The sequence below is a fragment of the Tachysurus vachellii genome, chromosome 17 (assembly GCF_030014155.1).
Source record: "Tachysurus vachellii isolate PV-2020 chromosome 17, HZAU_Pvac_v1, whole genome shotgun sequence".
NCBI classification, from domain to species: domain Eukaryota; kingdom Metazoa; phylum Chordata; class Actinopteri; order Siluriformes; family Bagridae; genus Tachysurus; species Tachysurus vachellii.
The window spans coordinates 21,751,377-21,763,741 of NC_083476.1; the positions used below are offsets into that span (position 1 = coordinate 21,751,377).

The 12,365-nt window shown below is 38.0% G+C and overlaps 2 protein-coding genes across 2 annotated transcripts in view; one reads left to right on the plus strand and one right to left on the minus strand.

Annotated features, from left to right (window-relative positions):
* The first annotated feature begins 3,918 nt into the window (after nt 1-3,918).
* On the plus strand, nt 3,919-6,902 carry gpr34l (G protein-coupled receptor 34 like). The gene is made up of 2 exons (XM_060890792.1): nt 3,919-4,161; nt 5,380-6,902. The coding sequence occupies exon 2, from the start codon at nt 5,385-5,387 to the stop codon at nt 6,363-6,365; it is 981 nt and encodes a 326-aa protein (XP_060746775.1). The 5' UTR covers nt 3,919-4,161; nt 5,380-5,384; the 3' UTR covers nt 6,366-6,902.
* Nucleotides 6,903-11,390: 4,488 nt separating this feature from the next.
* LOC132860236 (V-set and immunoglobulin domain-containing protein 1-like) overlaps nt 11,391-12,365 on the minus strand; it is a 6,337-nt gene continuing 5,362 nt past the window's right edge. The window contains exons 6-7 of the mRNA XM_060891360.1: nt 12,268-12,365; nt 11,391-11,710 (exon numbers count right to left, since the gene is read on the minus strand). The exon at nt 12,268-12,365 is cut by the window's right edge and continues 32 nt beyond it. Of these exons, the coding sequence (XP_060747343.1) occupies nt 11,653-11,710; nt 12,268-12,365 (156 nt within the window). The 3' untranslated portion in view covers nt 11,391-11,652. The remainder of the gene's footprint in view (nt 11,711-12,267) is intronic.

Sequence of the window (12,365 nt, forward strand, 5' to 3'; positions counted from 1 at the left end):
GCACCTACGATGACAATTTCAGACCCCTCCATGATTTCTAAGTGGGAGAACTTGCAAAATAGCAGGATGTTCAAATACTTATTTTCCTCACTGTATTTATTTTTAATTTTAATAAATTCCCAATTCGTGGGCCGAACAATACTAATGTGAGTAGACATGAAAATCATGTCTAAAGTTATAGACATGGAGCAGAATTGACTGAATACAAATTTGCAGTATTACTAATACAGGAATGATTCAGTAAGCATAAACTTTACTGCATTAAGGTTGGTGGTTTAGGGCTCTAATACAGTGTCACTATCTGATTCTATCTAAAGTAGTGACACTAGAGAACTTAAAGAACACCTTCAAAAAGAGGAGAACATCCTCGTTTTTTAAGTTGTCTTTTTTAAAGCAAGGAACTGAAAACTCTAGAGAAAGTCTAAGATAAACTCCAATAGGTTTTATCTGATAAGGGAAGTCAAACCTGAGACCTGAAATTGTCACTCAATTTTTTTCCCCACTTTGAACCAAATTACCAGCTTAGTCTCAACTCAATCTGCAATAAGATGAACTCAGAACTAAGCAGGTGAGGAACCAAACACATCTGAATAAGTTTAACACTAACTAGATTTGTAAAGTTCGTCGCGACAAACTGTGATGTTGACTTTCACGATGCAAGTATTCGCAAAGGCCGGTGGTTTTTGGAGGCGAGTGGACATAAGGGTCAGTGTTACTTTTGGAGGCGAGTGGACAGAAAGCTAGGGTGCCAAAACATTTGGAGGTAAGTGGAGACGAGCATGTGACGTTATCCGAATACTCCTGAGGAAGTTCCCCTCATTGTTCTGAGTGTTTTGATATGTCACATGTCCATGTTGTAAAAAGTTTTTTGATTTTGCCTATTTTGTGGGCGGGGCTGCGGGACAACCGAAAGACCAGTCGGTAAACCAATTTAAAAGTTTGTTCAGAGTCTCACCCTAAAGGAGCTGGTCGAGTTTGGTGTAGATAGTTCTAAAGCTCGCCGAGTTATAAACCTCCAAATTTTATAATGGGAGTCTATGGGAAAAAAGGCCAATTTGAGACCCCGTACCTGAAGTACCGGTACTCGGATCGCTTAGAAAAGTAATAGCAACAAACTTCAGACCAGCGTCTACAACATATCCGAATTTGGTGCATGTGGCTCGAAAGCTCTAGGAGGAGTTACTCTTGATAAATTTTTGGCTAAGCTTAAATACGAATGTTGGCTTCTACAAAGCCAACATAATTATGGAGAGTCGGCTCTCTATCGCCCCCTGGTGTACAGTATATTTATCCTAAATGAACAAATCTTTTCTCAAAATATTCCTTAAATAAAGTTTGATAACCTGTTTGTAAATTTTCCTTTACATTTATTTTACATCAGTTGATTGACTTTCAATGTTTTTATGTTTTTAAAGTTTTAGGTACCTGATTCTCAATCTGGAGGTCAAACCTGGGGTAGCTTTTAGTTCAACAATCCATTTTTTATCTTTGCAGTCTGTTTGGTCTGATTTACAAATTTCGAGAAGTGTTAAAAGTAAAAAAGAAAAAAGAAATGGTTTGGTTGATCAAGACCAGCTTCTGAAAGCTAATAGACTGCGGTTTACTTTCTAGTCCCGAATCAAAAGTAGGTCAGATTGTAAGATTAATTAAAAGTGGAAAAGAAAAAAATTCAACAGCATGTGAACTGACAAACATCCATTTGTTCAAATTATTTTTAATGTCAAATGTGAGGGATGTAATTTGAAATAACATTCTTACGATGTGATGTTATTAAAAATATAAAGTGTTCAGGCTTTCAGATGAACTGGCAACCCTGTGGTTAACCACATGTTTATAACGCATTGGTCCACATATGTGCATGAGGTCTTGGAGGTGATTTCCTGTGTATGATGCAAAAAAGCGTAAGATGATTCATCTGACATTTTGATGTCAACCGCTGCTCAGTCACATTTTACAGCCAAAGACCATGCTGCATGTTTTGCTGACTGCAATATGTGCATCAACGTACGCAATACACACATGCAAGCGATCTTGTACACTGTTTGGTTTATCAGCAACTTTCGATCTAAATATAACTGAAAGTAAACATTGACTTCTAGGTAAAAAGAGACTCTCTTTTTTATTTCAGATAAATTTTCATTTAAAACATTTTATTTATATTTCAACACGTGTTCTTCTGACATTACACTATAACCTTTCATCTGTTTATGTACCATTATTGTAAGGAGTCTCCAGTGTCAGTGTCTTCAGGACAGAGGAGTTTATGCTTTTTACATGACAAGCTGCTTTAATAAAAACCTGTGCACAAAGGGGGCTTCTCTTCTCAAAGGGAGAAGAGAAGAGAAGAGAAGAGAAGAGAAGAGAAGAGAAGAGAAGAGAAGAGATAAGTGGAGCTGATTATAAGGGCCCAATAATATATAATATTTATAGGAAACGGGAATAAATCTGGACCGAGGCGTTTAACAAGAACATACGGCCGTGATGGTCACTGGGTCATAAATTTATACTGGGTGGAAAATGACTAGGAACAGACATAAAAATCTGGACCCTTTAAAGATTTTAGTTCATCATAATAAAAGAAAGCAGCTGGTCGGTCTCAGAGAGAGTAGACTTTTAGACAGGAAAAGCATATTAGGGATAATAGCTGTGGCATTTTTGGAAAAAACAGCATGAAATTCCGGGTGTGGACATCAAACAATTGGAAAAAAGGTTCTCTGAACTCAGGAGAGCAAATTGATCTTGAAATTGAAAAACCAGAACTGATAATGACTACTGAAGCATGCTGGTGGTGGCACCAAGTTGTTGGGATGTTTATCATCAGCAGGGTTGAAACTGGTCAGGGTTGAAGATGAGATGGATGTATGAGATGGATGAGACATATGGGATGGATGGATAAGATGGATGTATCAGATGCATGGATGAGATGAATGGATAAGGATGGATGAGATGGATTTATGGGATGGATGGATGAGATGGATGGATGAGATTGATGGATGAGATGTATGAGATGCATGGATGAGATGGATGGATGAGATGGATTTATGGGATGGATGGATGGATGGATGAGATGGATGGATGAGATTGATGAGACATATGCGATGGATGGATAAGATGCATGTATGAGATGCATGGATGAGATGGATGGATGAGATGGATTTATGGGATGGATGGATGGATGGATGAGATGGATGGATGAGATTGATGGATGAGATGGATGAGACATATGCGATGGGTGGATAAGATGCATGCATGAGATTCATGGATGAGATGGATGGATGAGATGGATGGATGAGATGGATGGATGAGATGGATGAGATGGATGAGACATATGCGATGGATGGATAAGATGCATGTATGAGATGCATGGATGAGATGGATGGATGAGATGGATGGATGTTTGAGATGGATGAGATGCATGGATGAGATGGATGGATGAGATGGATGGATGTTTGAGATGGATGAGATGCATGGATGAGATGGATGGATGGTTGAGATGGATGAGATGGATGTGGTCGCCTAGTGGTTAAGGTGGTGGACTACTAATCATTAGGTTATGACATTGAATCCCAGGTCCACCAAGCTGCCACTGCTGGGCCCCTGAACAAGGCCCTTAACACTCAGTTGAATAGGATGTTATCTAAACATCAGTTTTACAGTATAGCTGATTGGTGATACTCACTCTACCTCAAACTACCTCGGGTCACGGGGAGCCTGTGCCTATCTCAGGCGTCATCGGGCATCAAGGCAGGATACACCCTGGACGGAGTGCCAACCCATCGCAGGGCACACACACACACACACTCTCATTCATGGTGAAACCCACAAATTAACTTAAATCCCTAAAGAACTTTACACATGTTTTTTATTTAGGTTTAAGATTTGAAGATTTCTTTAAAAACAACATTTAAAGACTCAACATTTATATTGTGCAGTGTGTTAAATCAAATCAAGCAGGAACTAAGAGCCGAAACATATCAGTCATTTCCTCATTACTGAGGGTTGTGGGTTGTGTTTCTCTGAACTGTTTGACCTGACACAGTTTTTTTTTTTTTTCACACAAATGAGCATAAAGTGAATATCAGCTGAGACGTTTCCTGCACAGAGGATTTCATCTGAACGACCTTTATTTCAGCTGCACAGTAAAGGAAGACGGTTACAGAGGTAAGACTGCATTCTTACACTTTTTTGTAAAATCACATTCACTCTTACATCTTTTGATTGGGATTTTTTTTTAAATAAAACCTTTTTAAATATAGTCTAATGCAAACTCTGGGTGATTAAGTCACATAACACATCTATAATGTTTTATGACTTTCAGATTTGAGGCATTCGTTTTAAGAATTTTAATTTAAGAATTAAGAATTTTCAATTGACATTTTTTAAATTAAAATTGGGACTCGATTCCACATACTGATTATGTTGTGTTGCTGGTCCTGGCAGCACAGGTACAATTCTGTTTGTATAAATCCAGTGCTGCTCCTTACAGTCAAATTACATACTTTAATCATTAGATTCTTCTGCACCAGGGGTCTCTCTCTCTCTCTCTCTCTCTCTCTCTCTCTCTCTCTCTCTTTCTTTTTTTTTTATTTTTGGCCAGCGATTAAAAATGTTAATTTTACGATTCTTGCAACCCTTGACCACATTATTCCAGATTTACTGTACTAAACACAACTTGTAAACCCGGGGGCACGGTGGCTTAGTGGTTAGCACGTTCGCCTCACACCTCCAGAGTTGGGGGTTCGATTCCCACCTCCGCCTTGTGTGTGTGGAGTTTGCATGTTCTCCCCGTGCCTCGGGGGTAAATTGTATCGTGCGTTCTATATTTCAATGTATGTTTAAATGCGGTAGCATTTTTTAACCCGTAGAGTCATTAAAACAAAGTAGGAGGTTCTCATGGAAGTACCACTAAAGTCACAAGTGTTTGTAGCATAAAACTGCAGTTTAGCATTTTTTCCTCAAAGTACACTCCAAAACAGAACGGTTCTATACTGTATATAAAACTAACATGGTTCTATCACTTCATACGTTTGAGTACGGAACCCAAAACGGGTCTTTATTTAGAATAACATGACTGCGGTGAGAAAATTGTCTGTAGTTTTGCTAACGGTGAAACTCCTCCCTCTTTATCATTTCAGTTTGAATGATTGAATTATAGAATTGTTTTTATAAAAAAAACACTTTCCAAGGAGTCTAACATGGAACTCTGGGGTTCTTAACAAAACCCCAAGGATCCTTTGTTTTAAGAGTGTGTGTAGATTTAATTGACTTTTATTGTGTTTGTGGGAAAAATCAGTCCAATGGTTCCATTATGATGTGTAATTGATTTGTGCTTCTTTAATAAATTAAATCCTGTTAAAAATCTTTGGCTCCGCTCCACAGGCACAATGTCTTTGGGACGAAACTCCAGCAATGATACCTGTGAGATTGATGATAGAGACCTGTCACTCTTCTTGCCCATCAGCTACAGCATCATTTGCTGTTTTGGGCTCCTCAGCAACACCTTCAGCATCTTTGTTTTCTTCGTGCGACGCCATGGCGATAGCTCCATGGCGGTGTATATGCGTCACCTGACGCTGGCTGACTCGCTCTTGGTCATGAGTTTGCCCCTGAGGATCTACTACCATAACAAGCAGGGCCCTTTCTTTCTGTGTAAAGTGGTGGGTGTTTTCTTCTACATTAACATGTATGCCAGCATCTCCTTCCTCAGTCTGATCAGCCTGGACCGCTACCTGAAGATCGTTAAGCCTGTCTGGGTCTTTCGGGTACAGAAGGTGCTGTGGAGCCGCATAGCCAGCTTCATCATCTGGGCGGTTCTTTTCTTAGGAACCGGCATGTTTTTTGTTAGTAACAAGCATAAACACCCGTGTGACAAGATCTGCTTCCATTTTCACACTAAAGGGCTGTTAGCCAGCAGCGTCAACCTGTCTGTTGTGGCGCTCTTTTTTGGCTTGTTCCTTGTGTTCCTGGTTTTCTACGCTAAGATTGCGTTAAAGCTCAAAACCGTAGAGATAGGAAAAAGTGACCCGAATTCACCGAACCAGAAGAAGAGACTGGTTCTGAAAACGTTCCTGGTGCCCGTGATATTCACGCTGTGCTTCCTGCCGTACCATTTGGTCCGAGTGCCGTACGTTCTGGCTCAGATGGACGTGATCAAGGAAGTAGATAGTAAGCAGCTGTTACACATCTGGAATGAAAGCACCCTGCTTCTATCAGCGCTAAACAGCTGCCTGGACCCAATCATTTACTACTTCCTGTCCAGCATATACAGGAAGACGATCCTATGTGCCATCCAGGGCAAGTTTAAAACCACGTATGACCTGAACAGGAGACGGATCAGTATTAATCGATCCATTACGGAAATTTAGCTCAACGGACTTAAGGAAATGTTTGTGATATTTCTGATCTGTACAATATTTTATTTTAAATCCTGATATGTTTTTAGAGCAGGTAGATTATATAAGTTATGTAGAGGTTATATAGATATAACTTATGGACTTATGGACCTTTCCCTGTGATTCAGACCTGACCTTTTTCTCTCGAGGTTCTGATGACGTTTAGATTTGACATTTTTAAAAATGCTTTTGTGCTAAATTCTGCACTTTGTAGCGCTGTTGTAGTCTGTAAATCTGTTGTGATGAAAATGATCAGTAGGGTCGTGATGACTGCAGCATTATCATCAAAAACCTCTTCTTGGGAATTTACTGTACCACAGAATGTGACATGCTTCATCTTTCAGTTTTTGTTTTTTCCTGTGGATGAACAAGAGTCGAGCAGGTGTTCAGTCGACAGTCATATTAATGTACATTACTGTACAAATGTGTATATAGACCTATTTATAGATTTATAGTAATATATCATGTTATTGTATATTTGTTATATTCTGATTGTTTTTTTATGTTCTAAGGAAGATAAAGTAATGAAAAAAATAATAAAAAATTAGAATAAAACATGGAGCCTTGTAATTATTCTTTGGTCCTTTATTTTTTAAAAAACAGCCTCCTGAAGATGGATATTTTAGATCTGTTTATTGTCTGTAAGCAAAACAGTGAATTATTTAGTACTGATTTTGTTTAGCAGGAAAAAAACTCAAAAAAAAATTTTAAAAAAATCACCAATGGTACTTAACACACCGCAAACATATATAAGAGATTCATTAACATCTGATTTGTTTATTAACTTTATTAACGATGTAATTAATCTTTGCTCATAAACATCTTTAAAATTAGAGATCGCTTAGATGTGAAGAGTTCATAATGACATTATTCATTATGATTTTGTGTCATAAAACATTTTATACTTTAAAACTTAACTATTATCTATACTATTAACATAAATTTGCATTTTATTAGACTTTCTGTAATATATGATCTTTAGCTTCTAGCATCAGTTGATAACTTATTATTTGTTCCATATATAAAAATCACTAGCTGGGTATAAAGAGCAAAAAAAAAGTTGATCAGCCATAAAAACAATGACGTGTTCAGCCTTTTTATTTATCTCTCTTTGTGCATAAAAAATGAGCTGAATAGAGAATTTAATAAAAAACTGTAGCCCAACATCTGAAAAACACACAAAATTACTGAAACTAGTTCAAACAGTCAAACATTTTCCCTCAGCTCTCTCTGATGAGGTTTACTTTCCTCTGACAATCTTTATAATATACCTTACAATATAAAAAACACACTGTCTGTAATCACCAGTGGACCTCTATTTATTAGCGCTTGGTGCACTTCCATGTTTGACCGCCAGGGGTAACGATAACAATGGAGATGAATGCAACAATGAACATGCAGCCTTATCATCACATAACATCTGGAAATGAAGCAAATTTGACAATACTATGCTATTTGACAGAAATAATCAACTTTTTTTTTTTTAAATAAACAAACAAACAAATAAATAAATAAATTTTGTGGTCACAAACGAGATAATTACGATTTTGAACGGAACGCGAAAGAGGACTAAAGCAATAAATAAGACGCTAAATGTTGACCTTTTATATATTTAATGCTCGTTTATGTTTAAAAGTAAAAGAAAATGTTTTTTTTTTGTGTTTCTTTTGTTTTATATTTCTATTCACACTCTGTTTATATCGTCTAATGCGATCGTCTGTTTGTTCTCTTCTGAAAGATTTTGGACTTTCACTTGATTACATTTTCAGCTGAATTCTTTCACTTGTTACTGAGTTTAAAAGAGTTTAACATCTCTTTTAAACACTATCTACACTTTTACATAAGTAGAACTTCTCCACACTTCATCCTTACAGCTCGAAGCAATGAATTTAGAGAAAAGAAACTTTGCTTCTTCACGTGAAGAAATCAGTAACCGTTAATAATAATACGCTCTCTTTCTTTTTATGATAACAAATGATCTTATGCATTAAATCACATGCATTAAATGAAAAATTAAGTGAAAAATGAAGATCTTTTGTTATCAGAAAAAAAAAGAGAGCGTATTATTATTATTATTAACCGTTACTGATTTCTTCGTCGTTCCTGCCGCTTAATCTCCTCTCCTTTTTTTTTGCAGTGATGCTGACAGGCTCTGAAAGTAAAAAGAAAATGTATGCTGTGTTAGATTTTATCGTTTTTCTTATCACAACATCACTGATGATTTGCTAAAGAAATGCAGAGTGCAGAGAGCTGCGGTTGGAACTGAAAGTCGAAAGTGAGACACAGAAAAATTCCCAGTCTTGTATAATGCTTATAAGGAGCACTTTTGAAGTTTTGTTGAAAGGCCAACAACAGCAGACTGTCACCAAACGTCTGACTGAAGTTGAAATAAAGGTACCACAATAACAATAAATAAATACAGACATCTGATTATCTCAGGCATGGATTTTTTTTATTTTTATTGTCCTCCAGCACTTAAGTTGCTCATCAACCAGATCTTCATGAACACTGAATCCAAAACTACAATAAAATATAGACTTAGGATCGTGTTTTCTAGAAAATCGTTAAAATTACACGTAATAAACGTTAAGTGTAAGTGCAGACAGTGTGGGTGATGGATGTAAGACACTGTACGTTGTAAAGCCTGTGAGAGGGACATGAGGAATAAAGAGCAGGATATTGTTTCAGTGACATTTTTTATTGAACAAAAAAAAAAAACTTCCTTTTAAAACTTCTACTTTTTTGGCAAGTTTCAGGTCTTTCATGTGGTTTCTGAGATGTAGTGAAAACACGCCTGCTGTATCTCAAGTACGTCACCTGAGCTGCTGGACCTGCTTCACGTTCTTTTTAAAGATCAGATGGGACACGTCCACAGAATACACCATCCTTGTACCAGCATGTCTTTTAATAATGAGCTATTGTAATATTAATAACAGACAGAGAAGAAGAGAGCGCAGCCTGGTGTGGCGGGAAGCCGAGTCGAGCCGTCAGAAGAAGTGTGTGTTCCTGTGTGATGCGGTTCTGCACATCTGCTACCATTTCCTACACACCATCACACCATCTATGTGTTTCCCCTTTTTTGCAGCACACTCAGGGTATTTTTCCAAACGTCATATTTCACACCTCATGTGGTAAGTGATACGTTTTACTGTCATGTCTGACATTTTCAGAAATATTCCAAACCAATCTAGTTGGAATTGAGATCTTTTTATGACAGTAAATCTTCATTCAGGGCATCACAGAGTAATTAAAAAGTGAACTCTAAGATGCACCTTAGATTTGGAGACTAGCCTTATACGTTACTAAGCTTTTTTTTGATAGATAGCAAGTAAGCAAACTACGTCTTATCCAAAAATTGTGTCTTGTTGTCACATTGACATGTGATGTGAATAACGTTGATGATCACGTTACAGATCTTGTTCGGCTTCATGGAAATGGTGTTTCCCATCAATGGTGTCTTTTATCAGGATAATGCGGCCTTCTGCTCTGCAAACGTGGTTCAGGAACGGCTTGGGGAATCACCTCACCGCGGGTCTACCCCTACACTGGACCCACACCAGTTTGCCTATCGCACGAACAGGTCGACAGAGGATGCAGTTTCCACGGCTCTTCATTCAGCCCTCACTCACCTGGATAAAAACAACTCCTACATCAAAATGCTGTTCATTGACTTTAGCTCTGCGTTCAATACAGTCTTCCCCACTGTACTGGTCACTAAGCTCAGTGACCTGGGTATCTGCACCTCCACTTGCAGATTGATTCTGGACTTTCTCACCAAAAGACCTCAATCTGTTAGGGTGGGCAAACAGGTATCCTCAACCATCATTCTGACCACTGGCACCACACAGGGCTGTGTTCTGAGCCCACTGCTGTACTCCCTGTTCACCCTTGACAATGCTCCTCTGCTTAAACCTCTTCAACATCTTCATCAAGTATGCAGATGACACCACCGTAGTCGGCCAGATCAGCAACAACGACAAATCGGCCTACAGGGAAGAGATCCGAAGCCTGACAACATGGTGTGCCATCAACAACCTGACCCTCAAGGCCACAAAGACTAAAGAGCTCATCGTAGACTTTGAAAAATCTAACAGCAGGAGACATTTCCCACTCTACTGTACATCAATGGAACTGAGGTAAAGCGAATCTCCAGCTTTAAGTTCTTGGGAGTTCACATCTCTGAGGATCTGCCCTGGCACCAGAACACTTCAGCTCTGGTTAGTAAGGCACAACAACGCCTGTACTTCTTGAGGAGTCGATGCCAAACTGCATTTCATTGCTGTGTTCCTGTACTATGCAATGACAATTAAGTTCTATCTATCTATCTATCTATCTATCTATCTATCTATCTATCTATCTATCTATCTATCTATCCATGACCAAGGTGCTGACTCTGCCTCCAGATTCCCAACGATTTAAACCATGTGTAAAGTCCTACTTCTTTCTAAAATACCTAAACTAGCACTTGTTGAATTTCCTCCTAACGGAGTTATAGACTGATGGTTTTATCATTCTGTATCACTTCTGTAAATGTCTCTGGTGAAGGACGTCCACCTTGGCATGTAAACGTATCCAATCCACAGAGGCTTCACCTCATGACTGCTAACGTCTCGGTGCCAGAAACCACAGCACACCTTCAGAAGTGTTGTGGAGTCCAGGATTCGACGACACAAAGAGAACCTACACCATATCGAGCAGGTGATTTTAATGTTATGTCAGTGTACGCTCCATAAAGGTGCACCTTATACAGTATGTCTGTAATTACTGACCCCTCACCTGAAATGTTCCACCTGGCATTAATAGAGCGTCTGATCTGTTGATATGTTCAGTTAATCAGATAAGATTTCAACTGCTTAGTGAATCATTCTGAGAAGAGTAAAAGTCCCGCAGTAGTAATAATAAGTTTTTACATAACTAGTGTGAACATTTCCGAAGAATTTAACAATGTTCACTAACCATGTGAACAAAGTAATGTTCAAAAGTGAATTTCGATAATAATCCGGTTAATTATTATTTTTTTAATGGACAAAAGCAATATACAAGAGAAACATTTCTTGGTAGAAAAAAACATAAGACGTCGACTTGTTTTCCACAAGTTACCGGATCGATGCCGGAACCCTAAGCGATGTCAGTGCGTTTAAATCCAAATTACAGAAACATCATTCAGGTTGTTTATCTAAAGTTAAAAAAATACACAAAAAAACAAAATGCTAAAAAAACTTTCTTTGTGTTTTATCTCAGACACGTGGGGACTCCGGGCTCATTCCGGGACGGGGTCCTGCGGAGGGACCGCTTTATAGTTCACCGCAGCTTGTGGCCTGTAAACAAAATACAAAACAAATAAAAACGTCTTAAATCTTCGCCATCTATTTACTTTTCTTATAATTAATTATTCATTAAAATGATTAAATGTAGAAGAAGCAGATAAGTAAAATTTGCTAAGAATAAAAATGAGAGCACACCGAAAATCTGGGATTTTCCTCGTTTTAAAACAGAACGTTTTTTTTTAGAAATGTGAGAAATGTACAACAACAACAACAACAACAACAAAGAATCCAGTATTGCGATATAAATTGTGTTAACTTCTTTGTATATTACTGGAGACTTTGTTATTTGTAACGCATGTGTGTATAAGTAGAAATTAATTAATTAAATTCTACTTTTATGGTTGATGATATCATTAGTCAGCGAAAAAACGTGTATTTAGTACCAGGAGATTTCCGACCACGTCGCGTACAAAGCAAATTAGCGACTAATCTATTTTTGATCATAAGGATTTTATTAAACCTGCAATTAAACCGAGTTAATAGGAAACCGACACACGTAATAATTAGGGATTAATTAATTATTATAATCTTGTCAGTAGGAGACTCACTCGCTAGCCTTGGCTGCGTTGTATTTCTTCTTTTTCAGATGATGAGCGATGAACCACACCAGCAGCACGATGAAGGCGACACACAGCAGGGCTCCAAT